The sequence below is a fragment of the Hemitrygon akajei genome, chromosome 5 (genome assembly GCF_048418815.1).
Source record: "Hemitrygon akajei chromosome 5, sHemAka1.3, whole genome shotgun sequence".
In the NCBI taxonomy this organism is placed as follows: domain Eukaryota; kingdom Metazoa; phylum Chordata; class Chondrichthyes; order Myliobatiformes; family Dasyatidae; genus Hemitrygon; species Hemitrygon akajei.
The window spans coordinates 122,027,869-122,052,839 of NC_133128.1; the positions used below are offsets into that span (position 1 = coordinate 122,027,869).

Here is a 24,971-nt window from a genome sequence, read left to right on the forward strand (position 1 = left end):
TCCGTCCTGACAGTAACAATGAGAAGAGGACATGCCCTGGGTGATGGAGGTCCTTAATAATGGACGTCACCCTTCTGAGGCACTGCTCCTTGAAGATGTCTTGGATATTACAGAGGCTAGTACCCAAGATGTAGCTGATTAATTTTACAATTTTCTGTAGCTTCTTCAAGCCTTTTGCAGTAGCCCGCCCATACCAGTCAGTCATGCAGCCTGTCAGAATGCTCTCCACAGTACATCTGTAGAGGTTTGAGTGTTTTAGGTGACAAACTGAATCTTTTCAAACTCCCAAAGGAATATAGCCACTGTCTTGACTTCTTTATAGCTGTATTGATATGTTGGGACTAGGTTAGATCCTCAGAGATCTCGACACACAGAAATGAGGAAAAGAAAAGAGAAGGGGAAGTGGGAGAAATTACTGGAAGTTGGAGAAACTCCAACTTTATGACCGTAAGGTGAAGCACAGCTCTAATGCCATATTTAACTTCGCTGATGACACCATTGTCGTTGGCCGAGTTAAAGGTGGTGATAAATCTGCATATAGAAGCTGAGTGGTGCTGCAACAACACCTCCCACTTAGTATCAGTTAGATCAATGAGCTGATTATTGACTTCAAGAGGAGGAAACCAGAAGTCCATGAGACAGTCATTATTTGGGGGAATCAGAGGTGGAGAAAGTCAGGAACTTTAAATTCCCCAGTGTTACTATTATGGAGGGTCTGTCCTGGGCCTAGCACATAAATGCAATTATAAAGAAAGCACGGCAGTACCTCTATTTCCTTAGAAGTTTGCAAAGATTCGGCATGACATCTAAAACTTTGACAAACTTCTGTAGACGTGTGGAGAGTATATTGATTACTTGCATCTCGGCCTGGTATGGAAACATCAATGCCCATGAATGGAAAGTCCTACAAAAAGTAGTGGATATAGCCCAGTCCATCACAGGTAAAACCCTCCCCACCACTGTTGCAGGAAAGCAGCATCCATCATCAAAAATCCCCACCACCCAGGCCAAGATTCCTTCTTGTTGCTGCCATCATGAAGAAGGTACAGAAGCCTTAGTATTCACACCACCAAATTCAGGAACAGTTATTACATCTCCACCATTAGGCTCTTGATCCAGTGGGTATAACTTCACTCAAGTTCCGCAACCTATGAGCTCATTTTCAAAGACTTTTAATCTCATATTCTCGATATTATTTCACTTGCTTGCTCGTTTGTTTGTTTATCTATCTATGCTTTTGCATTTGCACAACTTGTTTTTTTGCACATTGGTTGTTTGTCTGTCTTGTTGGATGTGGTCTTTCACTGATTCCAATATGTTTCTTGGATTTAGACTATTAGACATACGAACAGAGTTAGGCCATTTGACCATCAAGTTTGCTCCGCCATTCAATCATGGCTGATTCTTTTTTTATCCTTCCCCTCCTCAGCCCCACTCCCCAGCTTTCTCCTTGTAGCCTTTGATGCCATGGTCAATCAATCTCTGCCTTAAATACACCCAACAACCTGACCTCCACAGCTACCTGTTTAACAAATTCCACAAATTCACCACCCTCTGGCGAAAAGAATTTCTCCGCATATCTGTTTTAAATGGACGCCCCTCTATCTTGAAGCTGTGCCCACTTGTCCTAAACTCTCCCACCATGGGAAACATTCTTTCTACATCTACTCTGTCTAGGCCTTTCAACATCCGAAAGGTTTCAATGAGAACCCCCCTGCCCCCCACCCCGGCCATTTTTCTAAGTTCCAGCGAGCACAGGCACTGAGCTATCAAATGGTCCTCGTATGATAACCTTTTTATTCCTGGAATCATCCTTGTGAACCTCCTCTGAACCCTCTCCAATGCCAGCAAATCTTTTCTTAGATGAGGAGCGCAAAACTGTTCACAATACTCAAGGTGAGGCCTCACCAGCATCTTATAAAGCCTCGGCATCACATCCCAGCCTATAGTCTAGACTTTTTGAAATGAATGCTAACATTGCATTTGCCTTCCACACCATCTACTCAATCTGCAAGTTAACCTTTAGCGTGTTCTGCACAAGGACTCCCAAGTCCCTTTGTATCTCATAGTTTTGGATTTTCTCTCTGTTTAGAAAATAGTTGCATATTTATTTCTTCTATCAAAGTGTATGACCACGCATTTTCCAACATTGCATTTCATTTGCCACTTTCTTGCCCATTCTCCTGTCTATCCTTCTGCTGACCACCTGTTTCCTTAACACTACCTGCCCCTCCATCAATCTTTGTATCATCTGAAAACTTGGCAACAAAGCCATCTATTCCATTATTTAAATAATTGATATACAGCATAAAAAGAAGTGGTCCTAACACTGACTCCTATGGAACACCAATAGTCACTGTCAGCCAACCAATAAAGAATCCTTTTACTCCCACTCACTGCCTCCTACCAATCAGCCAATGCTCTAACCATCCTTGTAACTTTCCTGTAATATCATGGGCTCTTAACTTGGTAAGCAGCCTCATGTGTGGCACCTTGTAGAAAGCCTTCTGAAAATCCAAATACAGTACACATCTACTGCATCCCCTTTATCTATCCTACTTGTAATCTCCTCAAAAAATTCCAACAGGTTCGTCAGGCAAGATTTTCTCTAAAGGAAACAATGCTGACTTTGTCCTACCTTGTTCCGTGTTTCCATGTGCTCCATAACCTCATCCTTAACAATTGACTAACATCTTCCCAAACACTGAGGTCAGGCTAACTTAGTCTATAATTTCCTTTCTACTGCCTCCCTCCTTTCTTAAAGAGTGTAGTAACATTTGCAATTTTCCAGTCCTTCAGAACCATGCCAGAGTCCAATGATCCTTGAAAGATCATTACTAAGGCCTCCACAATCTCTACCATTACCACTTTCAGAACCATAGGGTGCAGTTCATCTGGTCAGGGTGACTTATGTACCTTTAGAGGTCTTCCAGCCTTTTGAGCACCTTCTCCCTTGTAATAGTACTCACTTCCTTTCCCTTACACCCTTCAACATCTGGCACACTACTAGTGTCTTCCACAGTGAAAACTGATGCAAAATACTCATTTAGATAATCTGCTATCTCCTTGTGGGCATCCTGCAAAGATCACACCAAGAGCACAACGTGCAATATTGAAGGAAGTGAAAAAGAACCCAAGGGTAGCAGCAAAAGACCTGTAGAAATCTCTAGAAATTGCTAAAGGCTCTTCATGTGTCCACTACAAGAAAAACACAAAACAAGAATGGTGTTCATGGAAGGACACCACTGCTCTCCAAGAAAAACATTGCTGCATGTCTCAAGTTTCCAAAAGACCACCTGGATGTTCTGCAATGCTTCTGGGACAATGTCTGTGGACAGACGAGACAGAAGTTGAACGTTTTAGCTGAAATGCACATTGCTATGCTTTAAGGAAAAAGGGCACTAAACAGCAACATCAAAATTTCATCCCAACTGTGAAGCATGGTGGAAGGAGCATCATGGTTTGAAGCTGCTTTGCTATGTCAGGGCTTGGACAGCTTGCAATCATTGAGGGAACAATGAATTCAAAATTGTATCAAGACATTTTACAGGAGAATGTCAGGGTAGCAGTCTGTCACCTGAAGCTTAATAGAAGTTGGATAATGCAACAAGATGATGATACGGAAGAATATCAATAACAGAATGGTTAAAAAAAGAAGAAAATTTGTGTTTTGGAATGACCGAATCATAGTCCTGACCTTAATTCTATAGAAATGTTGTGGAAGGACCTGAAGCAAGCAGTCCATGCAAAGAAGCCCACCAACATCCCAGAGCTAAAGTAGTTTTGTAAGGGTTAATGGGTTAAAATTCCTCCAAGCCAATGAGCAGAACTAATCAATAGTTACCGGAAACATTTAGTTGAAGTTATACACCAGTTACTGAAAGCAAAAGTTCACATTTTTTCCAACAAATTCATGTAATATTGCATCATTTTCCCTCAATAAATATATGAACAAGTATAACATTTTTTGTGTTATTTATTTAATTGGTTTCTCTTTATGTGTTTTAGGACTTGCGTGAAGACCTGATCACATTTTAGGCCACATTTATGCAGAAATCGAGAAAACTCTACAGAGTTCACAAAATTTCTGACACCACTGTATATCCAAGCATCTCCCTTATTTTTTTTACATACTTGAAAAAGCTTTCTCTATCCACCTTAAAACTGTTTGCTAGCTTGCTTTCATATTTCAGCTTTTCCCTCCAAATGATTCTTCTAGTTGCTTTCTGTAGGTTTTTAAAAGTTTCCCAATTCTCTATCTTCCCACTAATTTTTGCTTTGTTGTATGCCTTCTCTTTTGCTTTTACCTCAGCTTTGACTTTCCTTGTCAGTCACTGTTGTGCTATTTTGCCAATTGAATATTTCTTGTTTTTGGAATACATCTATCCTGCTCCTTCCTCATTTCCCTCAGAAACTCAAGCCATCGCTGCACTGCTGACATCTGTAATTTCCTTTACTCCACTGAAGTACTGCTATGTCAGACTTTACTTTCTCCCTATCAAATTTCAAGTTGAACTCAATCATATACTGATCACTGCTTCCTAAGGGTTCCTTTACCTTAAGCCCCCTAATCGCCTCCAGTTCATTACATAACACCCAATCTAGTACAGCTGATCTTTAAGTAGGCTCAACGACAAGCTGCTCTAAAAAGCCATCTCATGCGCATTCAACAAATTCACTCCCTTAAGGTCCATTTTCCCAATCTACCTGCATGTTAAAATCTCCCATGTCTATCATAACATTGCCCTTTTGACATGCCTTTTCTATTTCTCATTGTAATCTGGAGTACACATCCCTGCCTGTATATAACTGCCATCAGTCCTTTTAACCCTGCTGCTATGCCACATCTTTCTAATGATTTGGTGTCATTCCTTACCAGCAGAGCCACACCAGCCCCTCTGCCTACCTCTCTATCCCTCCAATACAACATGGAACCTTGAACATTCAGCTCCCAACTACAACCATCCTTCAGCCACAATTGAGTGATAGTCACAACAACATACCTGACAATCTGTAAAAGTGCAACAAGATCATCCACATTATCTCTTATACTCCATGCACTGAGATATAACACTTCGAGTCCTGTATTTGCTACCCTTTTTGATTTTGTACCCCTAATGCTCTGATACTCACCCGACTGGCTGCAATTCTGTCCTTCCTGACAGTCTGACTGCACACTACCTTTTCTTTCTTTTTTACCATTTGTCCTATCCTGAGTCTCTTCACTCCAGTTCCCATTCCCCGCCAAATTAGATTAAACTCTTCCCAACAGCTCTAACAAACCTACCTGAGAGAATATTGGTCCCCCTCGGGTTCAGGTGCAACCTGGCCCTTTTGTGCAGGTCATACCTCCCTCAGAAGAGATCCCAATGATCAAAGAACCTGAAGCCCTGCTCCTGTACCAGCTTCTCAGCTATGCATTTACCTGCCAAATCATGTTTCTACCCTCACTGGGTATAAACTGAGTATGCCTGCAAGAAAACAAATCTGAGTATGCCTGCAAGAAAAGGCTGGAAATATCAATAACTGTAGCGCTTCTCTTCCTGACGAACTTAACGTAGTCTACGCAAGATTCGAACAGAAGAGGAGCGTCCAGCCCCCTCTGGATGAACCGGACCTGGTGGCATCAAGATTCATCGTCACCGAGGAAGACATTAAAAGAGCCTTCCTGAAGATAAATCCAAGGAAGGCGACGGGCCCAGGTGGCATCCCGGAACGGATTCTCTGGGCCTGTGCAAGTGAGCTAGCTAGAGTGTTTGCTAGACTGGACTGCCAACACAGATGCCTTGTGCAGGAAGGCACAGAGTCGACTGTACTTCCTTAGAAGGTTGGCGTCATTCAATGTCTGCAGTGAGATGCTGAAGATGTTCTATAGGTCAGTTGTTGAGAGCGCCCTCTTCTTTGTGGTGGCGTGTTGGGGAGGAAGCATTAAGAAGAAGGACGCCTCACGTCTTAATAAGCTGGTAAGGAAGGCGGGCTCTGTCGTGGGCAAAGTACTGGAGAGTTTAACATCGGTAGCTGAGCGAAGGGCGCTGAGTAGGCTACGGTCAATTATGGAAAACCCTGAACATCCTCTACATAGCACCATCCAGAGACAGAGAAGCAGTTTCAGCGACAGGTTACTGTCGATGCAATGCTCCTCAGACAGGATGAAGAGGTCAATACTCCCCAATGCCATTAGGCTTTACAATTCAACTGCCAGGACTTAAGAACTTTTTTAAAGCTATTATTAATGCTTTTTGAGTTAGTGATTTAGATGCATATCATATTATTACTGAGTTAAGTATTGTATGTAATGAGTTTTTGCTACAACAAGTGTATGGGACATTGGAAAAAAATGTTGAATTTCCCCATGGGGATGAATAAAGTATCTATCTATCTATCTATCTATCTATCTACATCTTCAACTGCTCCCTGCTTCAGTCTAAGATCCCCTCGAGTTTTAAGAAGGCAATGATAATTACGGTGCTGATGAAAAGCAAGGTGGCATGCCTGAATGACTATCGACCTGTGGCTCTAACATCAGTTGCTATGAAGTGCTTCGAGCAACTGGTTATGGCACACATCAACCATAACCTGCTGGTCAACCTCGACACTTAGCAATTCGCCTACTGGAGCAACAGGTCAATGGCAGATGCCATCTCTCTGGCACTACATTCCTCCTTAGAACACCTGGAGAATAAAGTTGCATATGTAAGGTTTCTTTTCATCCACTACAACTCTGCCTTTAATATCATCATTGCAAATAAACTGATTCCTAAGCTCCAGAACCTGGGTCTTAGCACTCAGATCTGCAGCTGGATCTTCAACTTCCTCACAGACAGGACCCAGGCTGTAAAAATAGGAGACAAGCTCTCCTCTACAATCACTCTGAGCACCGGTGCCCCACAAGGCTGTGTACTCAGCCCCCAGCTGTACTCACTGTACACCCATGATTGTGTAGCCAAGTTTCCATCAAACTCAATATACAAGTTTGCTGATGACACCACAATTATAGGCCGTATCTTGGGTAAAGATGAGTCTGAGCAGAGAGAGGAAATTAAGAACCTGGTGGCATGGTGCGAAGACAATAACCTATCCCTCAATGTCAGCAAGACAAAGGAATTGGTTGTTGACTTCAGAAGGAGTAGCGGACCGCACAACCCCATCTACATTGCTGGTGCGCAGGTGGAACAGGTCAAAAGCTTTAAGTTCCTTGGGGTGAATATTACAAATGACCTGACTTGGTCTAACCAAGCAGAGTCCACTGCCAAGAAGGCCCACCAGCGCCTTTACTTCCTGAGAAAGCTGAAGAAATTTGGCCTGTCCCCTAAAATCCTCACTAATTTTTATAGATGCACCGTAGAAAGCATTCTTCTAGGGTGCAGCACAACCTGGTATGGAAGTTGTCCTGTCCAAGACCGGAAGAAGCTGCAGAAGATTGTGAACCTAGCCCAGCACATCATACAAACCAATCTTTCATCCTTGGATTCATGTTACACAGCACGCTGTCGGAGCAGTGCTGCCAGGATAATCAAGGACAAGACCCACCCAGTCAACACACTTTTTGTCCCACTTCCCTCCGGGAGAAGGTTCAGGAGCATGAAGATTTTTACAACCAGAACAGCTTCTTTCCAACTGTGATAAGACTGCTGACTAGATCCTGACCTTCCAAATATCTGGACCTGACTTGCACTACCTTACTTACCCTTTTCTATTTTTCTAATTATGATTTATAACTTAAATTTTTATTAAATTTACTTTGATTTGTACTTCAGGGAGCGCGAAGCGCAGAAACAAATATCACTGTGATGATTGTACGCTCTAGTACCAATTGTTTGGTGACAATAAAGTATAATGATAATGATAATAATAATAATAATAATAATCTCAGGGTTGTATATAGTGACATGTATGAACTATGATAATATGTTCACTTTGAACTTTGAAATCTATGTTCATGCCATCAGGTTGGAGGCTACTCAAATGGAATATGAGGTGTTGCTCCTCCAATCTGATCTGAGAGTGGCATCATCGTGGCAACAGAGGAGGCCATTGACTGACATGCTGGAATGGGAATGGGTGGCCACTGGGACAGCTTGCCTTTTGTGATGGGCGAAGCGAAGGTGCTCAATGAGGTGGTCCCCAAATCTACATTGGGTCTCACTGATGTGAAACATTGGTTGGGCCTCTTGAAACCTAAAGGGTTTTGTCTGGATTCTGAGGAGCTAGGGAATGTGGACAAGGTCCTAAGTTAATACTTGCATCTGTATTCACCAAGGAGAAGAAAATGGAGGAAAGTGAATTTAGGGAGGATCGTATTGATAGTCTAGAGACCAGCATCAGGGAGCACATGCTGTAAGAATGGATAATTCCCCACAGCCAGATGGGGTCATTCTAGCTTACTATGGGAAGCAACAAAGGAAATTGCTGGTGAATGAATGAATGAAGATAGAAACAGGTGAGGTACTAGAAGACTGAAGGAAAGCTGATGCTGTTCTTTTAAATAGGGCAGCAGGAATAAGTCAGGTAACGTTAGACTGGCAAACCAGTCTAAAGTTGTAAGGAAATAATTATAAAGGGTAGATTTATGTACTTTTGGAAAGGTAGCAACTGATTAGAGATAGTCAGTAAGGATATGTGCATGGGAAGTCATTGACTTCATTGAGTTTATTGAGTTTAAATCCACATCAGGAAAAATGAAATATAAAAATGCAGTACTGTGATTTTCATTTAGGTCAACCAAATTCTGGTTTACTTCATACTTTACCTGAAACAGCCTCTGGAAGTAAGGATTGGGAATTTTGCTGACTTTGAAGAGATCCTCAAATTCTTCTCCATTATCCATCACTAAGCTCATCGAGTCAATCAGAGCATCCACAGCTGCTAACTGCTCTTCTGTTGGGAAATGAATACCCAAGGAGAGATAAAGCGATTCTGTTTTATTTAGAGTCACAGAGTAAAACAGCATGGATACAGGCTCTTTGGCCCAATGAGTCCATGCTGATCACAGTCCACTTAGCTAGTACAAATATCCTGCATTCACAAAGTCAGTCATACAGTACTACAGCACAGAAACAGCCCTTAGGCCCATCTAGACTGTGCTGAACTATAGTAGCATTCTGCCTAGTCCTATCGACTGGACCTACACCCTCCGCACCCAAAACTTCTCAAATGTTGCAATTGAACCCACATCCACCACTTCCTCCAGCTGTGTGTTTCACACTCTCACCACCCTGAGTGACAAAGGTCACTCCCCAAGTTCTCTTAATATTTCAGCTTTTACCCTCAACCTATGACCTCTAGTTCTAGTCCCACCCAACCTCAGTGGAAAAAGCCTGGTTGCATTTACCGTCTATACCCCTCAAAATTTTGTATACCTCTATCAAGTCTCCCCTCATTCTCCTGTGCTGCAGGGAATGAAGTCCTAACCTATTGAACATTATCCCATAACAAGTCTTCAAGTGTCAGCAACATTCTTGTAAATTTTCTGTGTTGACTCCCAGCTCCTGGGAGTCCAGTGAAGAGATTGCTTGGAAACATAGTACTGAAAGCAAGGTTATCACGCAGCTTCTTCCCCAACCTGTCTACCTGCGTGCCACATTGACAGACTTGTACACCTGGTCTGCCTATTCAACGGCATTCCTTAGGGCTTTGAGAGGGATAAAGGCAGAAACCTAACTTCCAGACCAAGAAAATATGCAGAGGTTGATAACCAACAATAGGGACGGGAGAAGTAGCAGAGGATTGAAAGGTTGCAAACCTTGTTCCCTTGTTCAACAAAGGGAGTAGAGATAACCCAGGAAATTATAGACCAGTAAGTCTTTCTTCAGATGTGGGCAAGTTGTTGGTGAAGATCCTGAGAGGCAGGATTTATGAGCATTTGGAGAGACATAATCCGATTAGAGATAGTCAGCATGGCTTTGTCAAGGGCAGGTGTGCCTTACGAGTCTGATTGAATTCTTTTGAGGATGTGGCAAAACATATTGGTGAAGGTAAAGCAGTGGTTGTAGTGCATATGGATTTCAGTAAGGCATTTGTTAAAGTTCCCCATGCACAGCTGATTCAGAGAGTAAGGAAGCATGGAACCCAAGGAAACTTTGTGGATCCAGAATTGGCTTGTCCACAGAAGGCAAAGGGTGGTTGTAGATGGTTCATATTCTGCTTGGAGGATGGTGACCAGTGGTGTCCCACAGGGATCTGTTCTGGAACCCCTCCTCTTTGAGATTTTTATAAATGACCTGGATGGGGAAGTAGAAGGGTAGGTTAGTAAACTTGCGGATGACACAAAAGTTGGGTATGTTGCGAATAGTGTGGAGAGTTGTCAGAAGTTACAGCGGCACATCGATAGGATGAAGAACTGGGCTAATAAGTGGCAGATGGGAGTTCAACCCAGATAAGTGTTAAGTGCTTTATTTTGGTAGGTCAAATTTGAAGACAAAATATAATATTAATGGTAAGACTCTTGGCAGTGTGGAGGATCAGCGAGACCTTGGTGTCCATGTCCATAGGACACTCAAAGCTTCTGTGCAGGTTGACAGTTTTGTTAAGAAGGTGTATGGTGTGATGGCCCTCATCAACCATGGGAATGAGTTCAAGAACCATGAGGTAAAGTTACAGCTATACAAGACCTTGGTCAGTCTCCACTTGGGAGTACTGTGTTCAGTTCTGGTCACCTTAGTATAGGAAGACTGTGAATACTATAGACAGAGTGCAGAGAAGATTTACAAGGATGTTGCCTGGATTGGGGAGCATGCTTTATGAGAATCGATTGAGTGAACTTGGCCTTTTCTCCTTGGAGCAACAGAGGATGAGAGGTGACCTAATAGAGGTGTATTAAATAATGAAAGACATTGATCATGTGGATAGCCAGAGGCTTTTTCACAGGACTGAAATGGCTAATATAAGGGGGCATAGTTTTAAGGTGTTTAAAAGTATGTACAAGGGGTATATCAGAGGCAGGTTTTTCCACGCAGAGAGTGGTGGGTGCGTGGAATGCACTGCCAACGACAGCGGTAGAGGCAGATACAATAGTGTCTTTTAAGAAACTCTTAGATAGGTACATGGAGCTTAGAAAAATAGAGGGCTGTGCAGTAGGGAAATTCTAGGCAGCTTCTAGAGTACGTTACATGGTTGGAACAACATTGTGGGCTGAAGGGCCTGTGATATGCTGTAGATTTCTATGTTCTATGTTCTAAAACAAGGCTACCCCTCAGTAATAGTAACAATATATTGAAGCTATCATTCAGAAAGAGTGAGCTGGCTCGAAAGAAGTTCTTAACTCAAAAGGTGGTGAGTGTGTGGAAAGAGCTTCACTTTGACAAATAAAGAACTGTGCAAAAGCATTAGCTGCCCTAGCTATACATGTACTTAAACCCTTTGCACAGTACTGTACACGTATGTCACCATGTACAACCTGAGCTTCAATTTCTTGTGGGCATTCTCAATAGATAATAGAATAGAATAATGGAATCAATGGAAGACAACACCAACTTGGGCAGTTAACCAGTGTGCAAATACAAAAAGAAAAGAACAAAAAATAAAAAAAGCAGTAAGTACTGAGAACATGAGTGAAGTTATTGCTATTGGTTCAAGAGCCTGATGGTTGAGGGGTAATAACTGTTTTTGAACCTGGTGGTGTGAGCCCTGAGGCTCTTGTACCTTCTTCCTGATGGCAACAGGAGAAGTAAGCATGACCTATGTGGATGAAGTTCCTGATGATGGAAACTGCTTTCCTGCAAAAGCACGAGATGTGCTCAATGGTGGGAGGACTTTACTGATGATGGACTGGGCTGTATCCACTACTTTTTGTAGAATTTTCCATTCAAGGGATTGGTGCATACTAGGCTGTGATGCAGTCAGGCAATATTCTCTCCACCACAGAACTATAGAAGTTTGTCAAAGTTTTAGTTGTCATGCTGTATTTTTGCAAACACCCAAGGAAGTAGAGGCACTGCCATGCTTTCTTCGTAATTGCACTTACATTCTGAGCCCCGGACAAGTCCTCTGAAATGATAACACCAAGACATTTAAAGTTGCTGACCCTCTCCAGCTCCGATCCTCCATTAAGGACTGGCTCATGGACCTCTGCTTTCTTCCTGCTGAAGTCAATAATCAGCTCCTTGGTCTTGCTGACATTGAGTAAGAGGCTGTGTGACACCACTCAGCCAGATCTTTAATCCCCCTCCTATATGCTAATTTGTCACCACCTCTGATTCAGCTTACAACAGTGTTGTTGTCAGCAAACTTGACTCACAGCCACATAGTCATAAGTATAACGTGAGTAGAGCAGGAGGCTAAGGACATAGATTTGTGGTGCACCTGCGCTGATGGGGATTGTGGAGATGTTGACAAACTGACTGGGGTTTGCAAGTGAGGAAATCGAGATTCCAATTGCACAAGGAAGTATTGAGGCCAAGGTCTTGAAGCTTATTGATTAGTTTTAAAGGGATGATAGTATTGAATGCTGAGCTATAGTAGATAAAGAGTATCATGATAATTCATCTTTACTGCCCTGATGTTCCAGGGTTGAGTGAAGAGCCAATGAGATGGCATCTGCGGCAACAGTGGGAAAACTGGAGCAGATTCGAGTCACATCTCAGGCAGGAACTAATACACTTCTGTACCAATCTCTCAAAACACTTCATCACATTTGACGCAAGTGTTACTGGCCAATAGTAATTGAGGCAGATTACCACGCTTTTCTTAGGCACTGGTATGTGAAGCCTGCTTAAAGCAGGTGAGTACCTCAGACTGCTGAAGCGAGAGGTTAAAGATCCAGTGAACACTCCAACCAGTTTATCAGCACAGCTTTTTAGTAACCTGGCCAGGTACTCCGCCTGGGTCGGATGCTTTTCGTGGGTTCACCCAACCTGAAGGCTGCTCACATGTTGGCCTCACAGACTGAAATCACTGGAGTATTGGGGGATGTGGCGTTTGTGATGGATATTCCATTTTTTAAATAGTCAAAGTGAGCATTGAAGGCATTGAGCTCATCTGGAAGTGAAGCCCTGCTGTCGCCAATGTCGCTTGATTTTACTTTATAAGTGGTGATAGTATTCAAGCCACAACTGTCCAGCAGTCTTCATTGTTTCAAATGTAGTTGGGATTGCCACTTTGCCCATGAGATTGCTTTCCAGAGATTGTACCTGGACCTCTTTTAACTTCCTTCATCACCAGACTTGAGTGCTTCTGAAGAGGGTATCCAGGGGTTCTGGTTGGTGAAGACTGAATGATTTTGTGGGGACACACTGATCTACGTTTTTTTAATACATAAAGTCTGTGGCAGCCATGGTTTATTCATTCACCTCCTCAGATAAGTCTTTGAACACGGCCCAATCCACTGACTTGAAGCAATCCCATAGCTGCTCCTCTGCCTACCATGACCATCTCTTTGTTGTCCTAATCTTTGGAGCCTTGCTCTTTAGCTTCTGCTCATATGCAGGTAGGAGAAGGACAGCCAAATGATCAGATTTCCCAAACTGCAGCCTGGGCATGGAACGGTAGGCTTTCCTTATCTTAGTGTTACAGTAGTCTAGTGTGTTGGCTCCTCTGCTGTTTCTTTGTATTTACTCCCAAGAAAATGAATCTCAGGGTAGTAATATGGTGACATATGAGAACGTTGACAATAAATTTCCTTTGAACATAGCATCAGACAACACATTTATAACTTCACGTCAGCCCGGCTCCTAAGCCAAAGCCATTAACATCGATTAGCCTGTTTTCTACTGCACGATGTTTGCTATATGTTATTGTTAAATTTTACTTCTATGCTTTTTCCAAGGCCATGAAAATCATGAACCCTAATGTGTGAACTTCTCTCCACTACTGCCACCTACCTGAAGCTGCAGCTTTCTTGTTGTTCTTCAGAGAACTGAAAGTAAACTGTCGAAGATCCTCCATGAATGGGAGTTGGATGTAGATTAAACACTGAGGGGAGAAGAGCCATGATATGAGATCAGATTAATTTAGTTTGAAACCAATATAGTCCCAATTATAATTCTATTACAGCATCAGAGTGATATATCCACTAGGCCAGTGAAATGCAGCAAACTATGATTCAGTCTTAGACCTGATTCCCGAATGCATTATTTCATTTTACAAATACTGATGATCTTGACATATTTACAGCATTTCTGCTGTAGCCTTAAAAATGTCTTCACTTGTCTTTTAATCATTTCCTCTTCACCTTCATGTCATCCCCATTTATGTCATGCCAAGCCCATTACCTCATATTTGTCTTTAATCAAAGGAAAGGCCACTCCAATTTGTGGGTGTGATCTCCGGTCGTAAACATAACGAACTATTGCCACCATTTCCAGCTCTTCCAATGAATGAATCAGTGCTGACAAAGCCACCGCAGCATGCTGGGGGAACAAAAACAAGATGCACTCCAATGGTCAACACTACAGAATTCTAGAAATGCTAAATTGCTGTCATGTTTATTAAAGGAGAAGGGAAAGGCAGTTACAATAGTACAGTCAATCTGGGATGACAAACAATATTGAGAGAGACAGGTTAATCAAAGGGACGTCAGCATGGCTTTGATAAGGACAAGCCTTGCATGACTAACTTAAAAGAAGGTTTTTGATGCAGTAAGTTCTGATAAGGACAGGGCATAATATAGGGTGCAAGGATTTTGACAATTGTTCAGTCACAGAAAGCAATACCCTTTTCCTTGACTTCCTTAGTATCTAAAAGACTATTGATCTGTTTTGAATGAACTGAATAACTGGGCTTCCAAAACACTCCAGGAAGAAACTTTCAAAGGTTCTCCGTCCTCTGAGTGAAAACAAATTTCTTTGTTTCCAAGCTAAACAATCTCCCCTCTCCCATTTACAAACTACACAACCCCTTGTTCTGCAGTACTCAGTCCAGGGGAAATCTAGTTCCAGAAATTAATGAAACACTACAGCAAAGTACAGCCCCTTCGTCCCACAATGTCGTGCTGACCTTTTAATCTATCCAAGGTCAATCTAACCCTAGTAGGAGGGAAGTGTTAGATTTATCTCAAAGTAGGTTAAAGGGTTGGCACAACATCATGGGCCAAAGGGTCTGTACTATGCTGCTATGTTTTATGTTCCCTCCCACACAGCAGTCCATTTCCATTCCATCTATATACCTGTCTAAGAATCTTATAAATGCCCTTAATGTTCCTGCCTTTACTATCACCCCTGACACTTTCAACTGACTTACCACTCTCTGGGTAAAAATCTACCTCTGACATCCCCTTCAACCACCTTAAAATTATGTTCCCTTATATTAGCCATTTCCAGCCAGAGGAAAAGTCTCTGGCCTCTTATCTCGATCTATGCTTCTGCTCATCTTGTAAAGCTCTATGAAGTCACGTCTGAAAGAAAAAAGCCCCAGTTCACTCAAACTATCCTCACAAGGCATGCCCTCTAGTCCAGGCGGTATCCTAGTAAATCTCCTCTCCAAAGCTTCCACATCCTTCTGCTAATGAGATGACCAGAACTGAACACAACACTCCAAGTTGAATTCAGTCTCTCAATTAATGAAGGCCAACACACATTGCACTTTCATGATCCCCCTAACAACTTGCACTGCAAATTTGAGGGATCTTTTAACCCAAGATCCACCTGTTCCTCCACATGGTTAAGAATGTTGCCATTAACCTTGTATTTTGCCTTTAAGTTTGACCTTTCAAAATGAATCACTTCACACTTTTCCATACTGAACTCCAGCTCCCTCTTCTCAGCCCAGCTCTGCATCCAATCAATGTCCTGTTGTAACGTAAGACAACTTTCTACATTGTTCACAACACTACCAGCCTTTGTGTCATCTGCAAACTTATTAACAAACCCTTCCACTGTCTCATCCAAATCATTTATAAAAATCACAAACTGTACAGTTAAACTTTTCAGTAAGATGGTCTCATATTCTTCTAAACTCAAAGGAATACTGTCCAAGACTGCTCAATTTCTCCTCTTCTGACAAATTGCCAGCCCTAAAACCAGCCTAAACTGCAATTTTGTTGTGTCAAGTACACCCTTTCTTCCAAGAGGACAAAATGATGCATAACCCCCTCGGTGTAATCTCACGTGAACAGTACAGGGAAGCAAAATTGAAAAGGATGATGAACACAGGATTGAAATGTTACATTTGAATGCACACAGTATACAGAATAAGGTAGATGATCTTGTAGCGCAGTTAGAGATTGGCAAGAATGATGCTGTGGGCATCACTGAGTTGTGGCTGAAAGAAGATCCCACAGTTGTTGGCTAAACATCCAAGGATATACTTTGCTTCAAAAGAACAGGCTGGTAAGCAGAGGAATAAGGCAACTCTGATGGTAAAAAGTGATACCAATTTCTTAGAAAGATGTGACATAGAATTGCAAAATGTGGAATCCTCATGGGTAGCGTTAAGAAACTCAAAGGGTATAAAGGGTGTTATTACACTGGCCTCCAAACAGTAGCGAGGATGTGGGGAACAAATTACAATGGGAGATTGAAAAGTCATCCAAAAGGAGCATTGCTAGGATAGTCATGACGGATTTCAATACGCAGGTAGATTGGGGAAAATAGGGTTGGTGCTGGATCCAAAGAGAGGCAATTTATTGAATCCCTATAAGATGGATTTTTAGAGTAGCTTGTGGTTGAGCCTACTCAGGGAAAGGCAATTCTGGGTTGGGTATTGTGTAATAAACCAGATTTGATTTGGGAGCTTAAGTTAAAGGAACCCTGAAGAGGAAGTGATCATAATATGATAGCATTCACCCTACAGTTTGATTGGGAGCAGATAAAATCCGATGTATCAGTATTACAGTGGAGTAAAGGAAATTACAGAGGCATGAGAGAGAAGCTGGCCAAAACTGATTGAAAGGGGACACTGGCAGGAATGATGGCTGACATCAATGGTGGGTATTTCTGGAGGCATTTTGGAATGTGCAGGATATAGCTCCAAGACAAAGAAGTATTCTAAAGGAAGGATGATGCAACCATGGCTGACAAGGAAAGCCAAAGACAGCATAAAAGGAAAAGGTGAAGGCATATAATATAGCAAAAATTAGTGGGGTGTTAGAGAAATAGGAAGCTTTTAAAAACCAACAAAAGGTAACTAAAAACGTCATAAGGAGAGAAAAGATGAAATATAAAGATAAACTAGCCAATAATATAAAAGAGGATACCAAAGGTTTTTTCAGACGTACTGTATAGAAAGTAAAAATGGCAAGAGTGGATATCAGACCACTGGAAAATGATACTGCAGTGGTATAATGGGGAACAAAGAAATAGCAGACAAACTTAATAAGTATTTTATGACAGTCTTCACTGTGGAAGGCACTAGCTGTATGTCAGAAATTCAAGAGGGTCAGAGGACAGAAGTGAGTGCAGTTGCCATTTGGAGAAGATGTTTGGGAAGCTGAAAATTCTGAAGGTTGGTAAGACACCTGGACCAGATGGACTATATGCCAGAGTTCTGAAAGAGGTAGCTGAAGAGATTGTGGAGACATTAGCAATCATCATTCAAGAATCACGAGATTCTGGAATGATTCCAGAGGACTGGAAAATTGCAAATGTTACTCCAATCTTTAAGAAGGGGGGAAAGCATAAGAAAGAAATGATAGGCCAGTTAGCCTGACATCAGTGGTTGGGAAAATGTTGGAGTCCATTGTTAAGGATGCGGTTTCGGGGGTACTTGGAGGCATATGATAAAATAGGCCGAAGTCAGCATGGTTTCCTTGAAGGGAATTCCTGACTGACAAATTTGTTGGAATTCTTTGAAGAAATAACAGGTGGGATAGACAAAGGAAAGTCAGTAGATGCTGTTTGCTTGGATTTTCAGAAGATATCTGACAAGGTGCCGCACATAAGGCTGCTTAATGAGATATGTGCCTATGGTATTACAAGAAAGATACTAGCATGGATAGAAGACTGGCTGACTGGCAAAAGGCAAAAAGTGGGAATAAAGGGGGCTTTTAGTGGTTGGCTGCCAGTGACTAGTGGTGTTCTGCAGAGGTCAGTGTTGGACTACTTTTTTTCATGGTTTATGTTGATGATTTGGTTGAAAGAATTCATGGTTTTATAGCCAAGCTTGCAAAGATATGAAGATAGTTGGAGGCGCAGGTAGTGTTGAGGAAGCAGGGTGTCTGCAGAAGGACTTAAGACAGATTGGGGGACTGGGCAAAGAAGTGGCAGATGGAATATTGTGTAAGGAACTGCATGGTCTTGCACTTTGACAGAAAGAATAACAATGTGGACTATTTTCTAAATGGGGAGACAATTCAAAAATCAGAGGTGCAAAGCAACTTGGGAATTCTTCTGCAGGATTCCCTAAAGGGTAATTTGCTGGTTGAGTTGGTGGTAAGGAAGGCAAATGGTATGCTAACATTCACTCTGAGGACTAAAATATAGGAGCAAGGAGGTATTGCTTTTTTTTAAGCGTGTTGCACCAGACAGTCAGCCATTCTTGTCTGGCGTGTGGTGTCAGGATCAGTCTCCTTTTGGATTAACCGGGTCATGATATGAGTGTTCCTGACTCGACCCTTGTACTTTTTACAAGACCAAGTGGCTAGCTCAACGCTCAACCCGGCATGGATGGAAAGCGTGCTCGGGAGTGGCCCGACTCGGATTCGAACTCGGGAGCTTTCGTTCTGGAGTCCGGTGCCCATGCCATTGCACCACCAGTCGGCCTGTTGCTGAGGCTTTATAAGGTGTTGGTCAGACTGCACTTGGAGTATTGTGAGCAGTTCTGGCCATTATCTAAGGAACCATGTGCTGGGATTGGAGAGGGTCCAGAGGAGGTTCACAAGCACAAGTCCAGGAATTAAAGAGTTAATGTATGAGCAATGTTTGATGCCTCTGGGCCAGTACTCATTAGAGTTCAGAAGAATGAGGTGGGATCTCATGGAATCCTATCAAATATTGGAAGGCCTAGATAGAGTGGATATGAAGAGGGTGTTTCCTATAGTGGGGGAGTCCAGGACTAGAGGCCACTGTCTCAGAATGTAGGGATGTCCATTTAGAACAAGGATGAGGACGTTATTTAGCTAGAGGGTGATGAATCTGTGGAATTCATTGCTACAGACAGTTGCGGAGGTCAAGTCATTTGGTATATTTAATGCAAAGGTTCGTAGGTTCTTGATTAGTCAGGGTGTCAAAGGTTACGGGCAGCAGATGGGAGAATGGTGTTGAGAGGAATAATGTATCAGCCACGATGGGATGGTGGAGCAGACTCGATGGGGCAAGTGACGAATTCTGCTCCTGTGGCTTACGGTTACACTCCACAATTACCGTAGATTCCGGATTTTAAGCCGCTACTTTTTTCCCACATTTTGAACAGCTTTGAACTTTGCGGCCTATAATACGGAGCGGCTAATGCATGGTTTTTTTTCATGCCGCCTCGTAAACATTTTGCCTCATAACAGTAGACCAATAAAATTGATGAGTAGTTCACAGAGGTCCAATGAAATTGTACGATAAATCAAGCGCACTTTCACAATTAAATTATTGTAAATCAGTCATTTGTACTCACCCTCATCAACATGGAAAACACTCGAAGCATTGTGCTGCCTTATGGCAGTTACTTAGTTTATAATATTTTCGCTTAGTAATTCATTTTCTAGTTAAAGTTAGAAGAGTTTTAACTATATTTGTTTTCTGTACTACATCGCGGGATGCTATGACGTCACACCCGGTTTCGCGGTGTCTTGTGGGAAAATGCCGGTTTGCGATGAAACGGGACGGAGGGAGGGAGCGCATTACGCGAGCGGCTTTGGATCTGAGCGAACGCTGCTTTTAAATGCCGGTTTGCGATGAAACGGGACGGAGGGAGGGAGCGCATTACGCGAGCGGCTTTGGATCTGAGCGAACGCTGCTTTTAAGTTAAAGGTGATCAATAACTTTTCCTGGTAGGCTGCAATATATATATTTTTTACCAGTCGTTAGGAGATATTGGAATGTTGTTCAGTAAAGAAGTATACGCAACGTATATTTAAAAGTAGCCGCGTACAGGCACGGTTTGAAAAAAAGCATTTGCAATATGTATTTGTTTTTGTTACCATATGGATTTAATTAAAAGTTAAAAAAATCCTCACGTGTAATATCTTTCTGTGTAAATATCTCATATTACAACGTGGGACACCTGCGGCCGAAAATCCGGTGCGGCCTAAAATCCGATGCGGCCTTTACAATTAAAAAATTGATTTTATTTCTAAAATTAGAGCCAGCGGCTTTTAATCAGGTGCGCTCTGTAGTCCGGAATCTACGGTATCTCATTCTCCTCTATGTCCTTTGGTGAATACTGATGCAAAATACTAGGTTAGTGCCTCGCCCAGATCCTCTGGCTCCAAGCATAAATGTCCCCTTTAGTCTAAAATGGTCCTATTCTCTCCTTGGCTACCCAACTTGGAATTTTGACCTCACACTGTACCTCTTATGATCTTGCACTTTTTGTTTGACTGCACTGTACTTTCTCTGGAGCTGTTACACCGTATTCTGCATTGTTATTATTTTACCGCAATGCACTTGTGTAATGATCTGATCTGTATTGACAGTATGCAAGACAGTTTTTCTCTATATCTCATAAATGTGACAACAATAAACCAATTTCAATTCCCATTCCATGGTCTATTTGCCATGTTCTCTTCCACACAGCTTGTTTATTTTTCCTCCTAAAGGCCCTTACATCAATCTCCAAACTCACAATCTGCCTAGTTTAGTGCTGTCAGCATACCTGGTTCCTTCATATACAAGAGAATATCTGCAGATGTTGGAAATCCAAGCAACACACACAAAATGCTGGAAGAACTCAGCAAACCAGGCAGCATCAATGGAAAAGAGTGTAGTCGACGTTTCGGGCCGAGACCCTTCATCAGGACTGGAGAAAGAAAGATGAGGAGTAAGAAAGTGGTGGGAAGGAGGAAGAACCACAAGTGGGGTGGGGGGGGGGGGGTGAAGTAAAGAGCTGGGAATTTGATTGGTGAAAGAGATACAGGGCTGGAGAAGGGGAAATCTGATAGGAGAGGACAGAAGGCCGTGGAAGGAAGGGAGTATTTTAATTCCACTTCCTATTCCCATTCTGACATGTCAGTCCATGGCCTCCTTTACTGTCGTGTGAGGCCATACTCAGGTTGGAGGAGCAACACCTTGTATTCCATCTGGGTAGCCTCCAACCTGATGGCATGAACTTTGATTTCTCAAACTTCCAGTAATGCCCCACCCCCCACCATTCCGCATTCCCCCTTCCCTCTCTCACCTCATCTCCTTACCTGCCCATCACGTCTCTCTGGTGCTCCTCCCCCTTTTCTTTCTCCCATGGCCTCCAGTCCTCTCTTATCAGATCCCCACTTCTCCAGCCCTGTATCTCTTTCACCAATCAACTTCCCAGCTCTTTACTTCACCCCTCCCCCTCCCTCCTGGTTTTACCTATCACCTTGTGTTCCTTCCTCCCCACCCTTCCACTTTCTAACTCTGACTCCTCATCTTTTCTTCTCCAGTCCTGATGAAGGATCTTGGTCTGAACCATCAACTACCCTTTTTGCATAGATGCTGCCTGGTCTGCTGAGTTCCTCCAGCACTTTGTGTGTGATACCTGGTTCCTTGTTGTCTCATAGTCTCGAAGTCATAAAGCAGAAAAGCAGGCTGTTTTCCCTTCTACGTCAATGTCAACAATGTATTATTCATTTAATACTACTTTTTCTCTCCCTTTCTTGAAAAGTTATTTGGTGTTTTCCAATCTACTGAAACTTACATAGAATTTAGACAATTTTGCAATTTGAAACTCTGGAGTACCATCAGTAAAATAAGAATGATATACAGCCATGGAAATCTTGGACAGTATCTCTCTAGTATCACTACAACTGGGTACTATCATTATGGCACCACTCCAAGTGGTTACGTTCCAGATGGGTACTATCTCCCTGGCACCATACACCAGATGTATTTACTGCACCACTACAACTGGGTACTATTATCCTGGCACCACTCCAAGTGGATACTATCCAATTAGGTACTATCATCCTGGCACAACTCCAACTGGGTGCTATCTCCCTGGCACTAATCCAACTAGGTACTATCCAGTTGGGTTCTATATACCTGGCATCACTCCAACTGGGTTCTATCTCCCTGACACCACTGGCTGCATTTACTGCACAACTCCAAGTGGGTACCAACTCCCTGGCACCACTCCAACTGCAATTACTGCAAAAAAATAAAGAGCCAGGACATTCTAAAGTGGATTAAAAATGTTGGAAATTGGAAACAAAAACACACTAAGTTCTGGAAATACACAGGAAGTCCGTCATCATCTGTGAGAAGAGAAACGGCACCATCATTTCACGTCAATGACCCCCTCTTCAGAATATGTCATTCTCCCTGAATTGGTTGCTAGATGATTCAAAGAAAAAATGCAGCTTCCCCTTAATAAAGGTATCTTAATCACATTAAAAGCACATCAGAGATCTTGGCACAAGAGGCATTACCAATCCCTAAAGACATAGCAAAAAGTGACTCCAAGTCTAGGAGAAATATCATAGGACCATGCCCAAGAAAACAGATTGAAGCTGAACTGCTAATTGCAATGACTTACGTGTTCCTCACCTCATCATCTTTTGCAGCAAAGACCTTCAGCACCTGTCGTCCAGCATAATAATTCTGCAAGATCTGTAATTCAAGGAAACCCAGAACAGTGATATTTACCTAGTTAAGGCGTAACTGTTACAAAACAACATCACAGGCAATTAAAATCAAATAATTTTCTGCCGGGGTGCAATAAAGCCTTCCTAATTATTCATCAAATTATCTTACTTTAGATAAAATAAGTTGCCTTCTAGAACATTAACACTACAGCATAGTACAGGCCATTTGGCCCACTATGTTGTGCCAATCTTTTAACCTACTCTAGTATCACTTCAATCCCAAGGCATTTGACAAGGTTCCTCAGGGTTGGCTCAATCATAAAACCAGGAGGCATGAGATCTCGGTAAATTGGCTGTGTGGATTCATAAACATCTTGTCTATAGAAGGTATAGGGTGATAGTAGATGGAGCATACTCTACCTAGAGGCCTGGATGGCATCAGGGATTACACCATAGTGAAGTCTCAAGGTGTAACGGGGTCGTCTCTGGTCAGTGAGTAGTGGTGTTCCACTCTGGGACTCTTGCTCTTTATGATTTTTATATATTTTAATGAGGAAGTATTAGGGTGGGTTAGTAAATCTGCAGACGACAAGATGGTTGGTGGCATTGTGAATAGTATAGAAGGTTGTTGTAGGTTAAAACAGAACGTTGATAAATATAGAGCTGGAATGAGAAGTGACAGATGGAGCTCAATTGGATAAGTGTGAAGTGATTCACTTTGGAAAGCTGAACTTGGAGGCAGAATACAGTGTTAATGGCAGGATATTTAGCAGGGTGGAGAAACAGAGATCTTGGGATCCATGTCCATAGAACCCTCAAGTTGCTGCACAGGTTAATAGGATGTTTAAGAAGGTGTATGGTGTGTTGTTCTTGATTAGTCAGGGGACTGAGTTCAAGAGACAAAAAGTAATTTACAACTCTACAAAACTCTGGCTAGATCATACTTAAGGCTGATTTATACTTCTGTGTCACACCTACACCATAGGTACTGTGTACCCTACGCCGCAGGGTGACATGAACCTCCCCAAAAAAGTAACTCATGCGTCGTGGTGACGCAGACCACAACAACTGTGATTGGTCCACTTGGTAGCATCGCATTTCCTCCTACACATTTCCGGTTACTGCTTCTCCGCCATGTCCGTACACCAAATCGTCAAATCTACCTGCCAACATGCAAAAATGTTTGAAATGAATTTCCTCGTCCATGTCTTGCATGAAGAAACTCAACACAGTGGCACAGAAACCCCACCGCCAACTAGCGTTTTGGCGCACACCAACGTGTTCTCGCTATGGCGTAGAGCCCACGCAGAAGTATAAATCAGGCCTACAGTGTAGCCCATACGCAGAAGTATAAATCAGCCTTTAGAGTCATAAGTTCATAGTCTATTAGCAACATAGCACCAGAACAGGCCCTTTGACCCTTCCAGTCCAAGCCGAACCATAACTCTGCCTAGTGCCATTGACATCTACCTGGACCACCGGTCTCCTCACCCTTCCCATCCGTGTACTCATCCAAAATTCTCATTAATGTTGTAACTGAACCGACAAACACCAGTTCCTCTGGCAGCTTTTTCACACTCTTACCACCCTCTGAGTGAAGAAGTTTCCCCTTAGGTTCCCTTAAACATTTCACCTTTCACTTTTAAACCATGACCTCTAGTTGTAGTCTCACCCAATTTCAGTGGTAAAGGCCTGCTTGCATTTCTCTATGCGCAATTTGACACAAAATTGATGTGACATCGAGGAAAGCTCCCTCTCTTCGATGAACAGGCACTCTGTCAGGCCACAGCCAAGGCGGAGGATCCTAGGCAGAGTAAACCCATGCAAAGCTGTGGGGCTGGATGATCTAACCTGGGGCTACAACACCCCCTCATCAGTCAAGGCGGCACTGCAGCGTCTACTCCAGGGGTCGGCAACCTTTTTGCCTCTGTGGGCCGGATTGTGTATTAATGAGCAGACGGTAGGCCAGATAAATGCCATAAAAAACTTGAAATATGGGAATTATCCATTTAAATACATCTAGTTACGTTTTGCCTCAAATTAATGAATAACGCATGCTAGAAAATCATCTGTGCTTAGCCAAGGATGCCAATTAGTAATCAAATAATTCAGTTTAGTTGCAATTTATTTCAATCAAGGCATCTTTTGAATCTATTAAAAGGACACAAAGAATCTTTAAACATAAAATGTATGAACATGATGCATTGAATGGTGGTAAATAAAGTATAATAAAAAGAAAATTTTAATGCAAACAGTCGATAAATTGATGCTGTTTGTTGCTTGAAAGCTTCTCAATATTGTGTGTCAGACTTGTTGATGCCAAGAGCAAGACATTATCCAGATGAGCATCAGTCAAGCTTGTTCTCAAATGGTTCTTCGTGTGCTTCATTTTTGA

At 42.4% G+C, this 24,971-nt stretch overlaps 1 protein-coding gene across 1 annotated transcript in view; it reads right to left on the reverse strand.

Moving 5' to 3' along the window:
* The window catches only part of xrcc5 (X-ray repair complementing defective repair in Chinese hamster cells 5), a 128,061-nt gene that overhangs the window by 31,170 nt on the left and 71,920 nt on the right, over positions 1-24,971 (reverse strand). The window contains exons 10-13 of the mRNA XM_073046346.1: positions 22,539-22,601; positions 14,208-14,345; positions 13,818-13,908; positions 8,750-8,877 (exon numbers count right to left, since the gene is read on the reverse strand). Of these exons, the coding sequence (XP_072902447.1) occupies positions 8,750-8,877; positions 13,818-13,908; positions 14,208-14,345; positions 22,539-22,601 (420 nt within the window). The remainder of the gene's footprint in view (positions 1-8,749; positions 8,878-13,817; positions 13,909-14,207; positions 14,346-22,538; positions 22,602-24,971) is intronic.